Genomic DNA, 21,781 nt, shown 5'->3' with positions numbered 1-21,781 from the left:
CAGGAGCTGAAGCTTTTGGAGAAGAAACTGGATCTGAGGGTAGAGCGAGGCTCTAGCAGGTATAATATTCAAGTCTTTGGATTCGATACAAGCAGGTCAGCAAAAGCGTATTATTTTAGACTTAATTATGATCAATGGCCCACTGTTGCTTTGAGTCTTTTTAAAACAAAGGCTCCTTCTTTTCTCCCTGCATGACTCCAAAAAGGAAAAATCTAATCTAAGCAAAGCAAAACAAAATGGAGACATAATAAGAGAAAGGGAACAGAACGGTATTGTACTTCAGTAGTTCCTGATGATCCAAAACATGAATGTTTCACTTCAGTGCAGAATCTCCCTGTGCAGTCCTGTTCTACTCTTGAATTCATGTTTTGCTACTTCCTTGGGTTTGTTTTGTTGTGTTTTGGTTGGGTTTTTTTTTTTGTTTTTTTTGTAAATTCTTCAGAGTAGTACAGGGATAAGAGAACAATCAGTGATTTATCCGAGCACACACAGCAGCACAATTATTGTGAAATACAACTCTTCTGTAGTTTGGTGCTGTAACTACCCACACCCTTTCCTTTACTTTCCAAGTGCTGTGTTTTCTACTAACCTTTCATTTAAAGCATTGTCTAAAACCTGAGGAAACTGCTTGAAATGTGTATCAATCGCAGCTAACTGTGGCTTGAAATGTGTATCAATTGCAGCTAACTGTGGTTAGCAACCAGGTACTGGCAACTAATCCTAACAAATCCTCTGTATTTCAGTGCAGTGAAGTTGATCTAAATCTCTTTGGCAATACTTGATGTGAGGATCATTCTTCTGGCCTTTGATGAAAGCTATCTGTCTCTTAACCCTGTTTAGAACAATTGTGACTGGCATAATGTTTAAATCTACAGAAGTACATCTCTACAGCCTACCCCTATGTTAAAACAGCATTCCCAACAGTGGAATATAGATGTATTATTTTTTAACATAAATCTCCACTCACATGTGTCATTTTCAAGGGATAACCTTCTTTGCATTTTAGGACAGAGGAGAATGGGACAGGGACAGGAACACCACATTGATTCTTTCTAGAAATCTAACTCCCTTAGGTGTTAACACAGAATCAGATCTTTCCATCTGAGCCTAGCTGAAGAACCATGGTAACCATCCAGAGCCATGCTGCTTTCAGTGGGCTCAGATGTCTGTCATCACAGCATAAATCAAAGCCATAACATGGTATTTCCAAAGCTGGCATATTATGTCCTCTTTATGCATATACTGTACAACAGAAGCATAAGAAGCATCCCAAAATTCAGCCTGAGGGAGTGGAAACATTCTAAAGCAGAAGCATCTTAGTGATGTTATCTATTACCTCCAAAAAACAAACTAAAGAAAACAAACAAGCAAACAATGAAAGCCAAAACTAACAAATACCCAACAACAACAACAAAAAGAAAACCCCAAACATTCAGAAGGTAGATGAAAAGTCAAACAAATTTAACTTACAGACCCCTTTACAAAAAAGACTAGAAACTTTCAGATGTACTATAGCACCAGCCTGCTGGAGCACATGTGCTGCTATGGCTCCACTGGAGCTGCATCAGCAACCCTCAAGAAGCAGCTGGCAGTCACCAGAAAAAGCAATTGCTTTACTTTTGAATCACAATGGCACAGAACTGAGTGTAACAGAACACATTTCAGGCTTTGGTTTGATTTTGGCATGATTTCCAGCAGCTGGTTTGTTGGGAATAGAGAATACTGGCTCCATTATGACAGATCCCTAGAGGAAAAAGGATCTTTACAGAGCAACCTATTAGTAATTGGCAAATTATTAGTGAAGTGCTCTACTTTTTGTGCATACAAATACTTAGAAGCAATTATGCTTATTCCTTTTTTGGTTTACAACTTACTTTTCCTTTACACTCCCTGAAAGCCAGCTCTAGCATTACTTAATCTTACAGGAGAGTGCTGATGGGTATGTGTAGGACTCTGACTGGGTTTTTTTCTCCCTAAAGCCTCCATGCTGAGTGACTCATAGCTACGTAGGTGCCCTAAGAGAAGACTGACCTGGACTAGTCTTCGGTCATTGCCTGCTCACTGCCAGCCAGCCTATCATTGTCCTGGGGCATTACAATCAGTTGACTGTTTGCTCTCTCATTAAATATCTGTCCCACACCTACCCCCCATCCTCCCTTGCCCTTAAGACTAAGACAAACATACAACTAACACAAACACATATACGCACTGAAAATACTTTTCAAACTTTTTGTGTATATATTTATGTATCAGAAATGTCACAAACCCAGTTACTTTTTCCTCACAAGAAACTTTGCTTTGAAGCACAATGCCTACTCCCCTCTTACAGAGGGTAACCAAGATATCAATGTGCCATTCACAGCAAGAGTTTATTCACTCTGCTCTCCTAGAAAGTTTGAGCAGACATATACACTTGAAGCACTTTTTAGGTAGAAGCATGTATAAAGAGCTGTGAGGTACCAAGACAATAAAAACCACAGAGATAAACAATGCAGCACACAGCAGCAGTCAGACAAACTATCTCAGAGTAAAAAGACATGTTATATACATTTCCCTTTAAAATAAAAGTCACCATTAACAAAGATATTGCTGTTGTGACTGAAGACAAGAATGCCGAGCACGGGAGACATGAAGGTGTATAACTTCTCCCATCAGAAAAAGAAAACTCATTCCTGTCATAGGAACAGAAGTAAACACACAGAAAGCTGTGGTGTTCAGTTCAATGCCTGGCCTTATCTCTGTACAGCTGCTGGCACACAGTAACGTATTTGTTACTCCTGTTTTGTAGGGAAATGGATAGAAGAGAACAAGGTTACTATTCTGCTGTGCTGCAACAGGCTTAGAACATTTTGAGAGGTAGACTTCTTTACAATTATCATTCAAAAAGACAGGAGCTGCCTACGCTCCTGTGCCCCCACCCTCAGAACTCCCTGGATCTCACACAGAATTTAAAAATGAGTAAAATTAAATTAAACAAACAAAACAACAAAAAAAGGTATATTTTTTTGCCCTTGCATGCCACTTTCTGAGCCTTTGCTCTTGGGCCTCATTCTTGAACTCTGTGACTCCGAGCAACGTTTTCTCTCATCTTTAATTTATCACCAATATTGTTATTTAAAGCTCAGGTTTCCATGCTCTCTTGAGTCAGACTCCAGAGTCATACAGAAAACACACGGAGTTACAAGATCTGCGATAAAATCACCAGAATGTCAACAGACTGGTTGACATAACGTTGCAGATATTTTTTACTGTACTCCCAAAGTAGTCTGTTCCAGGAACAATTTCCACGTGGCTCAACACATCCTGCCATCAGAGTGCTCAGCGTTTTGTTCATTAAACTGTGTTATGCCAGTAAGCATGAGTGAGGGAGCTGGTCTGCAGAAGGTATTTTCCCATAGCGCAGGAAGGGAAAATTGCTGTCTGCTTTTGCCAGATTTATGGTATAATGTGCGCCCACTGGCACACAGTCAAGCTTTCATGTAGCAGTTTACTTCCAGGTTACTGGAAATAAGCTCTGATAAGGGAATCAACGCACGGTTTTGCAAAAACAAGGAACATATGCAGAATCCTTTAGAACGTGGAAGATAAGTAAATAGCTGCAGTCTGCTTCTCACACTTCATGCACCCTGCTTCCCATTCACTTCAAGGATGACAAAAACTTCAGCACCTTTCTTTTCAAGGCCCAGAAAACCTGAACTTACAGCTCCTGTTTCTGGATCACCTCTTTCCACATAGTGTGTTTACTCTATAATCTGAGAATTCAGTATTGAACGTGAGGTGCCTCAGTGCTTTCTGTTTGCTGTGCTTTGACTTCTCTGCGCCAAGAAGCACTCATATGCTTACATTGTTTCTTCAGCAAGTGACTACGAGCAATTTTAATTTACCTGTCTAGAACTGGCTTTCGGTGTTACATTAAAAATAACAACAAATGCTTTCAATGTTGTTTCTGGAAGCTCACATGTTTGTTTTTTCCCACTTTCCTCTGGGCAATGCATCCTCTTTGCACAATTTCATTGAAATGTATAAACTCCCCAAAATCTATACCAGGGAAAGGGAGTGAAAGCTCCAGTCAAAGAAAAAAAATAAAGCAAAAAACCATCAAAATACCAATTTCCATCCAAGTTACACAAAAAATTTGCAAAATTCCTTGGCATCAGGAATCAGAGCCACCTTTGAGCAGGCGAAGGTGGGATTCCTGTCTGTGCTGTCATGGTCACACTGACATGAGTGAAGGTGATTTTGCTGACACTGAAGTACTGAGAGTCACAATACCCCTTGAGGACCTGCACCACTTCTGGCCTGACCAGCACTGGGCACCATCCTGCACTGTGATCTCATCTTCTCCCTTGGCATATACACACACCTCAACTGAAAATGTCAGAGATCTCTGCATGTTTTTTTCACAGAAAACAGTCCAGTGCTCAGTGTGGGACAGGCTTGCTGAGGACATCAGGTGAAGGACGCAGGGCTTTGAATCAAACCTTTGTATCCCCTTGCCTTATTTTCACCTGAGAATTTGAGCAAGGATAGGGAAAAATGATCTTAAAATTGCTTATGAAGTCTTAGAGCTTTCTCAGACCCAATTTCTTGAGAAAATTTCAGCTGCTTCCGCACTGATTGCAACCAGCAAGGCAATGTCCCCCCTATCCAGGATCCATCCAGACAAGAGAGAGCTGCAACACAGCAACTGTCTATGCACTGAGCTTTGTCATTACTCTCCTCCGAGCAGCCAAAACAGGCTGCCTATAATCCTGACTGTATGCTGTATATCTTAAAACATGCAGAGCTACAGAACAACAACTGTGGGTATGGCTTTGTCAATTTCAGCTCTCAGATTAAATTGGTGCTCTCACCTCATCACTGCTTCATCGGAAATGAAAATGAATTGATGGTGCTGGACCTTTTCCCATTAGGCTGGTGCCCACATCACTGAGCCACTACAGCAAACTGCACTGCCTGGCTCTCCTCTGGAAGGCTGATGGCAACACATGGAGCAGACACAAAGAAAGAACTCTGCCCTCTCAGCCTCATGCCCAGCTTCCTCCTACTCCTGTCTCAGGGCACCAGGGCAGGACTTTGTGGCAGCCCCTGCTCCCATCTGAATCAGACCAGCAAAGGCAGGGGCAACATGCAGCTCTGACATCTTTGGCCACAAGCACGCTTCTTTGCCTGTTACTCATGTCCTTGTAAACATTTATACCCAAGTGACATTTTAAGAACCCTGATTCTGCATGGTATTTGTATTTGCCCTTTGCATGCCTTGGATGGTGAAAATCAGTCACTGCAGCTTTACTTGTAGAAGGTTCAAGCCATGGTGTTTGCCCAGTAAACAACACATACACACAGCCCTTCGTTTCTGCAGAGAACTGCACCGGAGTGTAAATATTTCAGGTACTCCTCCTGATTCTAGAGCTTGTAAAAGGATATTGTTACTGGATCTGAAGGGCTGGATTGTGCAACTCTTACAACACCGAGCGCCTACTTGCACAAACAGCCCATTGAGAAAGCCTGGCATAAAAACGTTCCCCACGAGTCTGTGGTTTCAATAAACCAGCAAATTAGTTAATGAAAGATACAGCATCTCCAAAGTAGCTGAGGTCTCATCCCCAAGTTTTAAAGCACACCCTTTTTTTTCTGGGAAACTTATCGTAAACGTACAGCAAAGTCATGTCAGGAGGAAAAAAAAAGGTAATCCCATGAACTGACAGGGTGCTGCAGTAAAATGGTTCCTCCAAATTAGTGGCAGTTTTGCATCAGATTTTAATAGGGAGGAATGACATAGTCACACTCTGCTGTTCCAGACTGGCAGTAAAAAAAGAAGAAAAAGTGTTTATCTGAGTGATTTATCTCAGCACCTCCAGGACAGCCTTGAGTTTCTTACATGGATATAACTGATATTCAGAAATCTAGAAGAGGCCAGTCCAGATGCCATAGGCCCTTTAATCCAATAAAGGAGTTGTGGGCCACTGTCAATCTGAATGCAGAGAAGAAATTCCTGGCAGAAAATAAAGAGGGAAATAAATGAGCAAAAGTAAATAAATAAAATAAAAAATCATGAGGAAGAGAAAATAAAGACTGTAGAGATTGTTCTAGCAGGTTGAAATAGGAGTTCCCATTTACAGCATCTCAAAACTGCAGTTTTTAATAGAGGCAACTGGAAAAAGCAAGGTTAGAATCACTTTGGTTGTAAAGCCAAAGGAAAGGAAAATAAACATCTTGGGAACAGAGAGAAATCCATTAAGAGGGGGGCAGGACAAGAAGCAGCTCACCTTTCCACCCCAGCTATTGATCACACACTGAGAAGCAGCCCAGTATTTTGGAGGATGGCTCCAGCAGATCTCATTTAACCCCACACGCTTCACATGACAGGGCTTCAGAAGATGGCAAAGAGGCAGAGCAGCCCTCTGAGCAGCTGGCATGCTGACCTGCAGGATTCCTTTGCTTTTTGTGGTGTTAGGACTGATTCCAAACTCTCTGTCATCTCACAAGCTGTGCCTGACTTCAACTCTACGACACTAGAAACTGAACATTTCCAGCCTTGACTTCAATGACCACTGAGCCACTGTCCTTTGCATGAGAATTCTGCAGGAGGATGAACACATTGCTGCCAGCAGCCACTCTGTCAGAGGGCCCAGGGAAGGGAGAGCTGCTGGGAAGGGGATTAAGGGGACTACGTAACAAGCACAGTGGGATGGATACCCACAGGTCCTTCCTTGGCTACAGAACAGCAGAGTGGAACAGAGTGGGCCATGGGCCTGCCTGGGGCACGTGGGGTGGCATAGCTGAGGAGGGCTCTGTCCCATGCTGCAGCTGGCACCACGCAGCAGCTCCAACAGGTAGTACCGCTGTGCCAACACCATGGGATGGTCTGGGAAAAGCCAGAGGGATGTATGCTGGGGAGGGAGGGTAGAAGAAAGCAAGGCAGAGAAACTAGCTCTTCTTCCAGAGTTATCGCAAGTAGCCCATAATAACACTGTCATGGCACAGGAATGTATGTTCTGTCAATGGCTACCAGCCATGTGGCATCACTCAGGCCTGTCACCATGAGCTGTGCTTCCACCCATGCCATGCAGGACCCTGAAAGGAGATTTCCATGTAGTAGTCATCCTTAACTGGGTTTCTCCTCCAGCAACTTCCCTTGCTTTCTCTTCAGCCTACAAAAACTCATGGCATCCTGCTATCCTATACCAAGGAATTTCACAGTTCAGCCCAAGAGCACTGCACCAAAAAACCCCACATTCCTCTTGTGCTAAGACAAGCATGTTGGGGCAGCTTTTTGTTGTTGTTGTTTGTTTATGTTTGTTTACCAAGACATGTAATTCACAGCTACTGGCAGGAAGGGAGCCAGTTCTGCTGGCAGGGGGGCTGCTGAGGGCAAAGACCTTGGGGCATTCCCCCGTCAGGTCAGACCAGGGTCCCAGCACAGGTTGCCTCCCCTCCTCCTCACCTCACTGTGCACTGTGCCAGGAGCACTGATGGGCACTGGGCCTGGTTTGCTGCTGAGCTCCAAGAGCCCAGCAAGCAGGAAACTGGTGCCTACACAGGTTTTTCTGCATTTCACAGGGCTGCTAGAGTGCCTACATCCAGTGCCTGTTCATCCTTTAAGCTTCCCTGAACTCATGTCCTGCACGGAGCTTATCAAACTGCAAACATTTTCTAATGTTAGCAGCAGCCCTTCAGGCTTCCAGAAGCACTTCTCTGTGCAGTGGTGCTAGGTCCCCAAGGTCTTGGAAACCAGCCCCTCTCAGCCTGGTGAGGGTGGAGCAACAGGCTGTGGGGTTAACCCACTCATCTTGGGAGCCCCCACGAGGCCCTATGCCTGCTGCTCTGCTCCTCTGAGCAAGTCAGCAATTAGGAACGTTGAAAGCATAATGAATGCTAAAAACATTTAATTAAACAAATATATTCAGAGTTAAACATGTTGCTAAGGCTGATCAACACAAGCATAACACTAAACAAAGCCCTGCAGGCACCAGGACCTCGCCTGGGTGGGAAGGCAACCTGGAATGCTGTGCTCTGAAGGCACGCTGCCCTCCCAGTGCATTGCCCCTCTTTCTCTCAGCAATGGCAGCCTGCTTGGGGACAGGTCACCCATCCAGCCCTGCTCTGAGCAGGATGGCTAGAGCTTCTAGGTCTGCAGGTCAAGGCTGTGAGAGGCCTGACAGTCTCCCTGAGGGAAAGGCACTACAGAGTGGGGAGAAGCCCACAGCAAAATGCTCCCAATAGATGGGATTGGCAACCACCACCTTCAGAAGTGTGTTCCTTGTGCTGTGGAGGAGGTGAAGAGCAAACTCAAGCAGCAAGCACCTGCCTCTGGGTGGGGGCACTGAGGCATGCAACACCCTGGCACTCTTTCCTGCAAACCAACAGACCAAAAGAAGCACTGAAAGAAATAAAATCCGAACCCTTCCCATGGGGAGTGCCAGGCATTCTGTGTAATGAAAGCCCTGCAGAGGGTCTCTGCCCACCTCAATGCAGTTTGTACTCTAGCCAAGTCTGTCAGACTAAATATCCTGAGAGAACTCAGGAGAGCAATGGGAGTGATGGGCATTATAAAACAAACATGCCCAAGCAACATGTGAAGAAAGGCTGAAGAAACGGGTTTTAATCTATTGCAGACAAATAAATCCAAGGGGTGAAAAAGATGCACTTACTGCAAAGGGGGCTGTGACAAAGACAGGCACCAGGTGCTCTCCACACACATTGCAAACAGTGTAAGAAACACCCAACTCCATCTCCAACAGGCATCAGGGGAAGCCATTAGAACACTACCCAACTATGGTAGTGATGTTATGGGGACCGCTTCCCTCAGTGGGCTGCAGTTCCCTATGGCTGTTAAGAACTGGGGCAAACAGGCCCTGTGTGTCCCCCAGCCCTGAAGCACTTCCATGGGGCAGCCCCAGAGCTGGGAAGGGGACTACAGCCTCCCTGGGGGACCTCACCTCTGCTTGTGTGGTCATCACCTGCTAGCGGGAGTGGGAGAATCCCTGTCCCACCCCAAGGGGAAGCTGCAGGCCGAGTTAGGACCTGTCCCTTAGAGCACAGGAGTTTCCCTGCAGGGTGCTGCTGGGCACTCAGTCGGGCTGTGCTGATGGTAGTGTTCTGGCCATGCTGGCACTGAGCATTAAAGGCTCTGGAGGACTGAGCTTATTGTAGGTACTAGGGCTGCAGTGGGAGGGAAAGGGATGCACACAGGCAGCAGAAACACTGTAACAAGAAGGTCCTGAGAGACAGATGTGCAAAACAAACAAACAAACAAAAAAACCCCAAACAATAAAAACCAAGAAACAGAATCTCAGGGTGCCCAGCGAGTGAGCTCACCTTGCAGCAGAAGCAGCAGGCTGGACTTCATATAGTCTAAAACCTCTGAAATGTCATGCTTGGGAGTGGATGGACGCTCCATCTCCTCTCAGGACTGTTGATTCCCTTCTTTTTTTTCTGCATTTCATCCCATTATCAGGATCCCCATCTTCCAAGCGCAAGGCCTGGCAGCCTCAGCAGCAGTCTCTTTATGACGCATCTAGGGGCACGATTTTGCACAGCATTTCCCAGAAACACATTCAGAGGAGCGAGACAAACCCAGAAGCAAGGAGTCCAGTGACATGCTGTTGCCCCTTCAGCCACCCCCAGCCCAGCAGTGCCAGGGCAGCTCCAAGAGTGGGGATCAGCCCGCCCCAGGCTGAAGTGTTTGCTCTAGAGGTGTTACAGAATGCTGTTACTGGAAAGGTCTTGAAACTCCACTTCTAAAACCACCTGAAGCTGCAGAACTACCCAGAACTGGTTTCCAGAACAGCAGCATGTTCGTGCATTTATTCTTAATGGTCTATGCAACCCAATCCTAATCCATGATTTTGTTGTTTATGGGCACAACGTGTTCATTTTATGGGAACAGACCTGCTCTGTGCTGGAAGGCATCCGGCAAGAGACTATGGTGTTAATTTAGAAGATGGCATTCTTCCCAAACAGTCATTATTAAACCAGCAACCCGACGTTACCTCCAGCATCAAGGGGCAACATGATGTTGGAGGCAAGACAGAACAAAGGTTCTGGCTCCAGCAATTGTAAGAGGGCTTTAGGGGTTGTTCTCTTCAGGGCAGCGCCTGTGGTTTTACTGACCCCCACTTCAGCTGCATTGTGTGGAAGCGCACTGCTGCGGAGCTGCCACTTCTGCACCCATGCCTGGCTGAATTGCAGGAGCTATTTTCAGCATCTCTCTGCCAGATGCAACATCTTCAGTGACTTTTATCATGGAATGGGTGCTTGTTTGTAATCAGTCTGGAAAATCTGTTTCTGAGCTTGATTCCAGAGCTTCATCTTTGCTACAGAAACAACTCTACTCAGTGACACAGCTTTCCCGCCCTTTAACAGCATGAGGAATGATTTGCTGTCCTGGGAAATTGGTCACAACATAAGCCCTCAGGGTTTTGCAACATCAGTGCTCGATGCCACTGGTTTAAGTGCTGAACACACTGTACGAGCACAAGTGGCCAGCCTGAACCGGGAACATTTCTGCTAAAAATCACCCCTGGTTCAGGGAACCCGACCGTAAGCTAATCAGTGGTTCAGGTGGCAATTTTAACAACTCACAGCATTGGACAAGAGGTTAAAGTCAAGGTTAAAAACACAAGGTTTTTTCTCAGTTCTCTTGTGACTGGTAACATCAAGGACCACCTCTTAGCATGTTCCTAATCAAAACAAAACAGAAAGAACAAAAACATGTTTAATTTAAAGGCCCTCACAAAATTTGCATCCATACGAAGAGAGCACCCAGGCTGTGAAGGGCGCTGCTGCCAACCTTTGCCTCGCAGTGAGGCTCACTGGCCACTACTGCACCATAGCTGCAGATGGTCTTACATAGATGCATTGGGAGATGCAGCGTTTCACTCTATACCTGTGACAAAACTGGGGCTAACACATCTGCAGAGCTCTTTTCCAAGGAATCTCAAACTTCGGTCCTCTTGAGCTGCTTGGCAATCAATACATTCAGGCAGAAGTCTGTCTCAGTCTGCACTTCTGCAAACAAACACATTTCTTATCTTTTGGTTTGGCCCAAACAGAGCATTAGCAGTTGCTGTCTGGCTCATGTTCCAGCTGTGCTGCGTTAACTGGGAGGATGATTACTGGAATCACCATCACTAACCTGTCACTAAGTCTTGGCAAACGTTTGGCAGCAGTGAGTTAGGGAACAGTATTTCTACATGTTCAAGACATCCTGAGACTTCTTACCTCTGAGATTTTGTCTGAATCAAATTGTTCTGGGATCACATGTTAGAAATGCATTGATAAGACTCTGCTCTCATCTAATGATGAGACAGCCTGTCCCTACCCGATTGTGCTGTATGACCTCACTACTACATAACTGCTGTTTTTAATAAATAAAAATAATAATAAATCAAGGATTGTTAAAGAATCCCTGATTTTTAAACAGGAAACTTTAATCTTTCTGATACCTGTTTCCCCAGTTTTCATCCCATCACATGTGGCCACAAGAGCCACCCTCAACTCACTGCTGCTGTGCCCTATGGACTCTGCTACTCACATTAGAACACTTCAGCAAATTCAAGTCTTTTATCCTCATCTTCAGCACCCTCACAGGTTCACATCCCACACACCTGACAGAAGCCTCATTTTTTGCATGATCACAAGCTACAGATTTACTCAGTACTGCCAGGTTTCTGCACACAGTTAATTCTCTTGAGAATGGGGAAGGTTTGAAATGTAAATCTGTTCCTGCAGGGGGTCAGGATGGCAGTCAACATCACCGCTGTATAGCAGGACCCAATTTGTCAGACCTGGCTTTAAGAATAACAGTTCAACCATTGCTTTCACATAACTGTAACACCTTTACATTCTATGTACATGGAAAGATGTTAGAGAGAATAGCTATTTCCCTAAGATTTGTATTAAAACATAGTCTGCTAACTGACATTGGAGAGGGGAGAATGGAACAGTGTAGCAAAGGGGAAGCCCAGATGAGAGGGAGCAGCTCAGGACTGCAAAGCCATCTACTTAGCATCAGAGAACCTTTGCTTAGCACAATATCTTCCAGCCTGCTCAGAATGCAATAGCTCAGATTGTGCCACAGGGTGCAAGTGTTCCAAAAGGACAACTTACTGGAAAGCTGAAGGATCTTCTCAGAACTGTGTTGCAGTGGTGGAAGCAAACAGAATAGGCATCTCCTATTTCCTCTTTTTTAAAGGAACACAAACATTTTTCATCCAGAGCCACAGGTATACCATGCAAAAACCTGCTGGTCAAGTAAAAATGGTGGTACCTCATTTAAATTATGTATATGAAGAAACAATCCCACCCATTTTGATAAAATGTGTTCTAGTTAAACTATTCCTGCAGAATTTACTAGGAACTCCTTACAACTTCTCCTTTAACTTACAGGCACCAGAGAGCAAGTTCAACATAAGATACTTGAAATCGGAGACTTCACTCTGCAAACATGTTTTCCCCCCACAAAGAATAGATTAGAAGAAGATATGAACATCTTATTTATTAAATCAAATAGAAATGCAAAATATGTTTCACATGCCTTACATGGAAAGGAGATGAACTTCCAAGACCTTAAAGCAAGAGTGTGTCAGTTGACAGGCAGGAAACGGGAACATTATAAACAGTCACAGAGAGGAGGAAGGAATGGGGAAGGAGGCGACCTGGGGAAGATGGGCAATTCCTCCCCATGCTGAGAAGGTTCTCCTAAAAACAGGAATGGAGGTTCTGCTAAGTAAGCATCACAAGCCTGAAGTTAAAACACGCTTATTTGGAGGAAGTTGCCTAAATGAGTACAATCGGCTAACGACTAATCATACAGGGATCTAATTTATTCATACTGTACTCATATTAAGTGAACACGGGCTTATTTTTGAACAACGGTAGGGACACTAGGAGCATCAGAACATCCAAAAAAGCCTTTTAAAAAAGCAGGATCAGCCTGCGGCTGTGTTCTGTGTGACGCTGCTATTAAATTAAGGGGAAAAAAAAAAATTTAAAAAGTACAAAAATAGTTCTAAAGGTTTTAATTACTTTGCCATCTTCCAACTCTTCCTCCCTCCTACACACAATTTCTTGGAAACTGAAATGACAGTCAACAGCAAACACAATGCATACACCAATATTATTTTCCACAGTTTTTCTAAGGGTTATTAGTCCAGCAATTTTAAAGTGATCTATGTGCAAAAAAATTGAACATGTGAAAGAGTTTCTTAAAAGCACAACAAAAAAAATCCACCGCAGCCTTAACAACTCCTAGTTGAAAAAAAAATAATAATAATCATCTGAGAATTAGCACAAACATTTCCCAGTGGAGAAAAGAGGAGAAGAGATCAGTAACTGCAAGTGTTCTGCCAAACCTGTGCCTTGGTGCTGCACAACTGTCAACATCCCAAGTTTACCAGCAGCTGGCAAGGAGAAAACAGACCGTATACCAAAAGTGGGAAAACCAATGTTCATTAACCAGTCTTCTGATACACATATGGTGTAGGTATGTATTTGGAGACTGCTACCTACAGCTGAGAACAGTCACCCCAGCATGACTAATAGTAAATGATTAACAATAAAATGTGCAAGAATCGTAAGAGCAGTATTTAAATTACTTCTGACTGCTCAATGCCCCCAGGCCTAAACTATCCCCTCGTTAATAGTGGTGTAAGTCAGGGCAGCTCTGGTGAAGCTGCAACAGAAATTGCTGTACATGAGGATTTGTGTGTGAGAAGAACCGTCCCTTGAACGTCAGACTAGTTCAGTCCTGACCGCACTACAATAGAGAATTGTGTTTAAACCATGAGTAATCATGTAATCATCTCCCAGCATAGTACTTCTTTTCTGCACACATGGAATGTAAATGGCCAGGATTTACAACTGATGATTTTGCAGATTTAATGGATTGTATTTCTTTAATGGTTCTGGCAATGTAAGCTCAGTTAAAAGAAAAAAGAAAAAAAGAAAAAAAAAAAAACAACACAACAAAAAAACAGCAAGAAAAAAAACCAACAACCCCAACATCAACAAAATCAACCAAACAAAAAAATCCCACGCTCACTGCTGTCTGCTTTTTTCTTTATTTGATGACTTATCTGGCACACATTTAGGGTTTTCTAACAGTGCATAAATGTTCAAAACATATCAAATTACTGGGGCTGGGGTAAGGGTACCTACAGTTAAAGTCTATGTGCGGAAGATATGCTACAATAGGTGATAAAGCTAAATCATGTTTGGGTAATTCTAAGTCTCTGTATTAGTCTGGAAAATAATAGAGCAGACAACCCTGTTCCTAGGCAAGGGCTGTGAAACAAAACAATCACGGACTCTTGTAAAACGTCTCAAGTTTCCCAGAAGGAAACTCCGAAGAGAAGCAAAACACCAGCAATTAAATCACCTGCTGTTTAATGCCTCTCAAAAGTTACCATGCAGAACAGTTCAAACGTCAGAACTATCCCCAGCTTGGAAGGCCAGTGGAACTACACCCCCTCCTACCAGCCCCTGACACTCGGGACAAAGAAGCCTTAAGGAAGCTGGGGTAGAGGAGCCGTAGAACAGGACAGGTCCTCGCAGCTCTGAGGGAGTCACACTAGGTCATAGACAAATCTCATCCAAAACCATGAGACCTTAAGAATGAGGGCAAACACATTTGTCCCCATGCAAGCCACATACCTTTGTGCAGGAAACTGGTGGCTTCATTTGCTGAGAATGGCTAAACACTAACAACACACCAACGTGTGTTTCAAGTGCTGTTAGAACCATCCCATATACAACACTTATCTTTGTTTTTCCTCCCACAATGCACTAAAGTAAATCCAGACCTTAAAGAATAACTTGCATAGTAAGAAAAGGTCATCAATTTAATCATTTACTTTAAGCAGGCAAGCAAATTTGTAAACATTCAAAAGCGGCAGCATCCAGGTTACAAACAATTTAAGGAAAAAAAAGAATTGAGATTATTAAGGTTCTTTTTATCCTCCCAGAAATTTTGGAAATAATCTTTTTAAAACACTGCAAACATTGAACACTCGGTTACATCTCTTATAATCCCACTAGTAGCCTTGCCTTCCAAGGAATTCTGCTTTCTAAAGACGCATGGTCTCACAATAGCCACACTTTTTCGCATTTGCTGTTTGGAAGATAGCTACTCAAGCATTTCACCTCAGCTTAAATCCCATTAGCAAAGGGAATGCTTGTGTCTTGGTTCAATACCTCTTTAACTTCCAAGGGCAAAGTGTCAAAGAGGTGATCTTCCACGACAAGCCCACTTTTCCTGAGAAGCTGACACTGCCCCAGCGTGGCTGGCAGACGGTCTAAGCAGTTTCCCTTCAGTTCCAGATGAGTCAGCTGCAACAGTTGACCAACTTTATCTGGGATTGAGGTAATACAGTTTTGTCCCAGACTCAAAGTCCTCAATTTAACACATTTAAACAACTGTTTTGGCAAAACGTCGACTTTGTTTCCCGTGATGTGAAAATGCTGCAGATTTTGAAGCAAACTTATTTCCACTGGAATCATTGCAATTGAGTTGTAGCTTACATCTAAACATCTAAGTTTCTGTAAACTGAACACTGCGGCTGGTAAGGATTCGAGTTTGTTATTGGAGAGGTAAAGAGACTCTAAGTTCTTTACGTGGGTAATGGAGGAAGGAATGTTGACTATTTTATTGTGCCACAGCTTTAAACAAGTCAATCTTTTTAAGTGCTGGAAACTGATGATTTCTTCAATTGTGCGTATGCTATTTGATTTTAAATCCAGTTCCTGTAAGTTAGAGAGGCTAAAGATGGCATGGGGAATTCTCTCCAGTTCACAGTTCTGCAGTTCCAACTCCGCAACATTCATCATCTTCTTAAGGCTATTCAGTACCACGAGCTTAGTGCCGTCATTATGAATGACCAGTTTTGTCAGATGCGGTGCCACATCTGTGATATTGGGGGGGATTTTGGTCAAATTGCTCTTCACGTGGAGAATTTTAAGGTGTCTCAGCTCTCTAAGAGACTCAAGCCCTATCATTTTATTGTTTTCAGAGTTCAAGTTGCCTATCAAGTACAATTCACGGAGGTTTTTGAGCAAATACACCCACGCAGGAATTTCTGCGACATCTGTGAATTTCACATAAAGGCATCTCAAATGGTCCCGGAGGAAGCTGAAGGCAGTCTGCTCAACCTTTGCAGGGCAGTGGCACAGATGAAGCTCCTGAAGATTTGTCATCTGAGAGATTTTTGCTGGGATTTTTGCTTCAGGAATCAGCTCCAGTTTTAACACATCCAGATCCGTCAGATCAAAGACTGCATCAGGGACCCCCGATAGCATAAAAAGGTGCAACTCTTGCTTATCCTGGGCATTGCGGGACACGTGTTGCCGCAGCTTCTCAAAAGTCCATTCGTGGTTTAAACTAATTTCACGTAGTTTGTTCTCACTTACCTCTGACAAGAAGACACCAAACCTTTTAGAATAAAGCTGGTCGTACTGATCCACCATATGCAAAAGAAACGCAAAGTCATTTTTGACATCGGGAATATCACTGAAACTACTTTCTTCTCTGACCTTTTCAAAGGAATATTCTTTTAAGGGTATTCGGAACAGCCAGAAGAGTGTGTATAGACAGATAAAACCATAGACACAAATGAGAGAAATATAGCTGATAAGCAACTTCTTCAACATGTAAGCCATGTTGTGCGTACATTCAAACTGTGTGTAGCCAATCAGGTGTTCCACTTTTGGGTTGCAGATGTGTTCAAAACTAATGGTGTTGACAAAGTTTGCAGTATAGCAGAGTATAAATATAAACTTGAAAGTCTTGATGATAGTCTGGCCAACATACAGTTTGTAAATCAGATCACTGTCCTCCACATGAGCCCGGAACTTACGGACTTTCTCAAACAGAGCTTTGGCTTGTTCTCCATCTTTTTTATCTAGAATAGTGACACTGGGAACTTCAATCATTGGCTTGTCAGCTGAAAATTTGAAGCCAGACTTTGTTATCATGGGTGTGCTGGCACTTGGGCTTCCTTCATCACTGCTAGTGGAAACGTACTTGGGCAGGGACTGGGCACCAGTTAATCTCTGTTTGTTCTCCTCAGAGTCCTCACATGCGGTTTCAGACAGTGCTTTTGTAGTCCAGGGGGACTCAAAGCACTTCCCTAATATGGACACAAAATGCTCAATTTTTGAGCAGGTCTTGGGATACTTGAACCAAAAATTGCTACTGACTATTAAAATAATGGTATGGATGAGAACGAGATAGGGAAAATACTTTGAATACCAAGGAAGAGCCAAATGATAGCACATCTGGTTAATAAATACATATTGCTGAAAATCCAAATTTGTTTTACGGCCTGAAGAATCCTTCTGCTCCTTCTTCGGCTCCTGGCTTGATTCAGTGGGTTGATACTGAGGAGAGGTAGCTCTGCTCAGAGGTACATCAGGTGTTACAGTAGGGGCACTTCCAAAAGAAACCGTTCTCGCTGATGCTTCTTCTCCTTGACCAGTGGTTGTTTCAACAGTGGTAAAGTCAGCCTTCCCTGATGTGCTGGGTTGTGCTTTTGAGTTTACAGTAGACTGCAAAACTGGCAAGCAGACCACCTGGTCTTTGGTCAGTTGCATGGTTCCAGCAAAAATGGCAACCATTAACATCACGACCGCTAGATAATCCATAAACACATCCCACCATGGTTTCAAGATACGATAGGTTGGCTGGATGTCATTGAGCGATGCAACTTCTGCAAGGGTAAACATTCCTACAAGAAAACAAAAATGAAACCAGTGAGCAGGTTATTTTCCCATTTGAAAAACAATCATACCATGGATATACAAGTCCTCAAAAAACGTATGTTTTCATTATATTTTGTTGGATATCACACGTTGTCTATTGTTTCACTCAACAGGGATCTCTCAAGGGATACGTACGGAAATGACTCATTATTTTAGCATCAAAACAGAAAGATTCTCACTTCAGGCCAAATGACATTTATGTAGACTTCCCCTTTCACAGTACAAGCACTAAGTCTGTGCAACTGAAAAGATCTGTAGCTGATATATATTAGCAACAAAAGGAAAAAAAGTGACTACATTGCATAAAATCTGACTCAGTAAAAATGACTGCTTGAGTCTTTGAAAACATGAAACTCACTATTAGCTGTTTTTGTAGGACCTTGTATTTAAACAAAGTAGACAGCATTTGCTAGATGCTTTGTATATTGCTTGTGACTTGCACAGCACATTTTAGGTTTCTTGTACCATTATGAGCAAGGCCTCTCGTTTCTTACTGTCTAACACAGTAATCTCCCACTTCTTGCTATTCAGCATCCACATTGACTACTACATGGATTAATCTCTCACCTTAAGTATCACCCCACAAGAGAATATCTTGCCTTTACTATGTGAAAACCTAATACAATTTTTTTTTAGCCTGTTTTTTCATGTTTTATACTGAAATCAAATGGTAACGTATACAAATATTTTTTCCCCAATTAAGGAATCATAGAATGGCTTGGATTGGAAGGAAACTTAAAGATCGTCTAATTCCAAACCCCTGCCATAAGCAGGGCTGCCACCCTCAGGTTTTTTTTGTTTTGTTTTGTTTTAAAGGGGAAAAAAAAAAAAAAAAAAAAAAAAGCATCATGTGCAAGCAGAATGTGGTAAAATCATCATTTTAACTGCTGAACTCATAATCCAAATTTGCCGCTTCTAAAATAGGCAGCTTGTACGTAACACATGGAGTGAGGAAGAAGATAGGATGTACATTATCACCCTTTGGTTGAGAGAACAACTGAGCAGAACATGAGATCACAGCAGACTGCATAAAGATGCATCAGATTCATTACTTATAACTTACAGCACACTAGTTTGTACAGACTTGCACAACACAACTCCTACCATAACCATAAATATGCAAGACCATGGTCTCATTATTTTCAGCACACATTTCTCACTGTTACAGACCCCAGCAAGGAGCTCACAATGCAAGCATCACCTCAACCATAGGGTAGGATCCATCCCCCGCTCTCCTCCTGCAAACTTTTACCAGTTGTGCACCTGCACAATGTGCAGCCCGGTGAAGATAGCCAGAGAAGGGACAGCTACACCTCACTGCAGTACATGCTCACTGCATGGTGGCAAGTCACATCCCAGTTGCTCAGAAAATGGGCAGAAGGAACTTCTAGATCTCTCTGCTTGTTTTTCATTAGGAAAATGAATATCCATCACCCCTTCCTCACCAACATAAGTTGATGGAGTCTTGTAATGCTCCCTGCAGCACAGCTTTCCTCACTCCCTTTGCTGTAGGCCTGCAGCTGCTGTAGGAAGTGCTGAGGGACACAGAGCAGCAAGTCTGCAGCTGTCAGAGTCTCACCCTCTCTGCATAATGTTAGCTACAAACTCCTGCTTGCCGTCACATCTCCCAGCGCTTACCTAGATGGAGTCACAGTAGATGAGCCCAGAACTGCTACACAGAACATTCGGTATTCAGGTAACAACAGTGTGTGGAATAACAGCATGAGCCATTTGTGCTAATGTGAACAGACATTTTGAAGGGCCCTGGCCCTCCTTGCACTGAAGGCACAACAGCTGCCTGTCCAGGACAGGTGAACACAAACAGCCACTTCTTGCATGGATGCTTTTATCATGGGCTCATCCATCTCACCATCCATATGAATTTCCCCTCCACTCAGCTGCTTAAGCATCAACACGAGTGCCAACACAGAGAGGACCAGACATGCATGCTGTCTACAGGAACTCCTCTCACCAAATGAAAGATTTTTTTTTGCTTTTGCCATGAGAACATCTGGCTTAAAGCACTGCAGCCCAACCACTGCACCCTTGTCTGCTCCAAGCAGTCAAAGCAACGAAGAAACAAGTACAATTCAGAAGAAACAGGTCCTAATTCATCTAGAATTGGGAAGAACTGGAAGAGCAATTTTAAAAAGCTAAAGCTAAAAACTGCCTGTCAGACCTCTGTTGTACACACAACTATTTCAAAAAAAGGTTAGAGCTTGTGCAATCCTCTTCGTGAGGCTGTAGTCAGCATAATGTAACAGGAGCTTTACACTCAGAAACACCATATCCATTGCTCTGAGCATATATTCTCTCTGAGCAAGTTACTGATGTCAAAATAGTTCTTCTGTGGGCAAAAATTTTCAGTTACAAAAGACATTAGAAATATCCTACATTGTATTACTGCCTAAAATTGTGTACATCACAGAAAAGGCAGAGTATTCTGTAGTTATCAGAATCAACTGGGATCTGAAAACTGGTTTCCTTCCACACATCTAAAATAGTCACACGCTCTGTGCCTTTAAAAACAGAATGCAAACTTCAAGCCTACACACAGTCCAAAGGCATGTTCTGACTGACAAGCTGTAAGCAACTTTGTTATTTTCTCCCTGGAATCCATCATTACATTTATCTATCTTCGATTTTACTACAATTCTAACCATAAAAGTTAATTTTTGTTTTGCACTTGCACATGCCCAGGAAAAGTCAAAATATTAAGAGGTACTCAGAACAATGGATCCAATCCACTACCACGTTTTGAGGCTTTCCCTATGCCAATTCTGAATTTAGACTATTGTAAGTTTTTATTACCTATTCTTCAAGCTTGCTAACTGGAGTATTCATTGGATTGATATGAAGTATTTTCATTGCTCATTTTCACCTCCTTTCATGGGCATTAGATTGGGGCTGGGTTTCATGACCAGCCATAGGAATGGCATAGCTAAGTAAGAGGCAAACTGCTGGAAATCTGAGCCTGTGGTTGACTGCATGAGCTGTGACTCGCTGTCCTGTCTTCTCCCCTCAAGGCCACTGCGGGCTCCATTTACAACATCAGCGCAAAAACTGTAAGCAGGCAACTCAGTAAGTGCTAAGCAGATGAAATGTCTGATTTTTCACAGTAAAAACACATCCTTGTGACTGACAAGGCACCGAACAGAGCTTGAACATCAGCAGAAGGCACAGAGATCTAGATCCAAACTGTGGTTCCTGGAGAGAAGCATCTTTCAATTTCCAATATGGAATGTAGGGACATAGTCTCCTTTTAGAATAGCACATTAGTTCAGTATTAGAACAAATTTATCTCAAGCCTGTTACAGTACAACATGCAGTGTTGCACAGCTATACAAAATATGGAAGACCTCTACTTTAAGGAAAATAATCTTGCCTCCAAACCCTTTGTCTCCAGTTCTGTAACCTGGATGACTCTCTAGGAGAACATCCAGATCCAATACCTCCTGCCAGCCACTGGGGCATCTCTCTTTTTTTTTTTTATATATATATAAGCTAATATAATTGCTCTAAGTGCAACTGCTTCTTCTTACCACCCACTAAGGAGGAAAAACATAAATTCTCAAAGCAGAGAAATGCTATTCCCCTTTCCCCTGCTAAAATGAGATTGAGCTCTAAAACTAAAACCACCTTGTTTAGTTTGGAATTATATCAATGTATTACAGAAAGAAGCAACTGCAGTGAGAACTAACCAACACAATACAGCAGTTCTAAGTTACATGCTAAGCAAAATCAGCAAGGGTGACAATGAAGTTTGTAAGTCACACTTTCACTAATCGTAAGGAAAAGTTATAATAGAGCTCAGAATGTGATTAACCTGTTGAATTTTCCTAACTTATTTCAGAGTATAAAATCTGAAATACAAAGTGAATGAATTGGGGTTATTTCCTAAAAAATATTTCAACCTAAACACAGAAGCTAGAGGAAAAGGAAGCAGCAGATTGGTATGTCACTCTAATGTTTATCCACATCCTACTTCTTCCTGTACTTACTGATAAAACTTCATCTGTCT

General features: G+C 43.0%; 1 protein-coding gene across 1 annotated transcript in view; it reads right to left on the bottom strand.

Moving 5' to 3' along the window:
• Positions 1–12,487: 12,487 nt before the first annotated feature.
• Positions 12,488–21,781, bottom strand: part of LRRC8D (leucine rich repeat containing 8 VRAC subunit D) — a 47,152-nt gene continuing 37,858 nt past the window's right edge. Inside the window, exon 3 of the mRNA XM_072343466.1 lies at positions 12,488–17,726. Within this exon, the coding sequence (XP_072199567.1) occupies positions 15,154–17,724 (2,571 nt within the window). The 5' untranslated portion in view covers positions 17,725–17,726 and the 3' untranslated portion in view covers positions 12,488–15,153. The remainder of the gene's footprint in view (positions 17,727–21,781) is intronic.

This window comes from Excalfactoria chinensis, chromosome 8 (genome assembly GCF_039878825.1).
Source record: "Excalfactoria chinensis isolate bCotChi1 chromosome 8, bCotChi1.hap2, whole genome shotgun sequence".
Classification (NCBI taxonomy): Eukaryota; Metazoa; Chordata; class Aves; order Galliformes; family Phasianidae; genus Excalfactoria; species Excalfactoria chinensis.
This window is presented reverse-complemented; position numbering and strand designations above follow the sequence as displayed.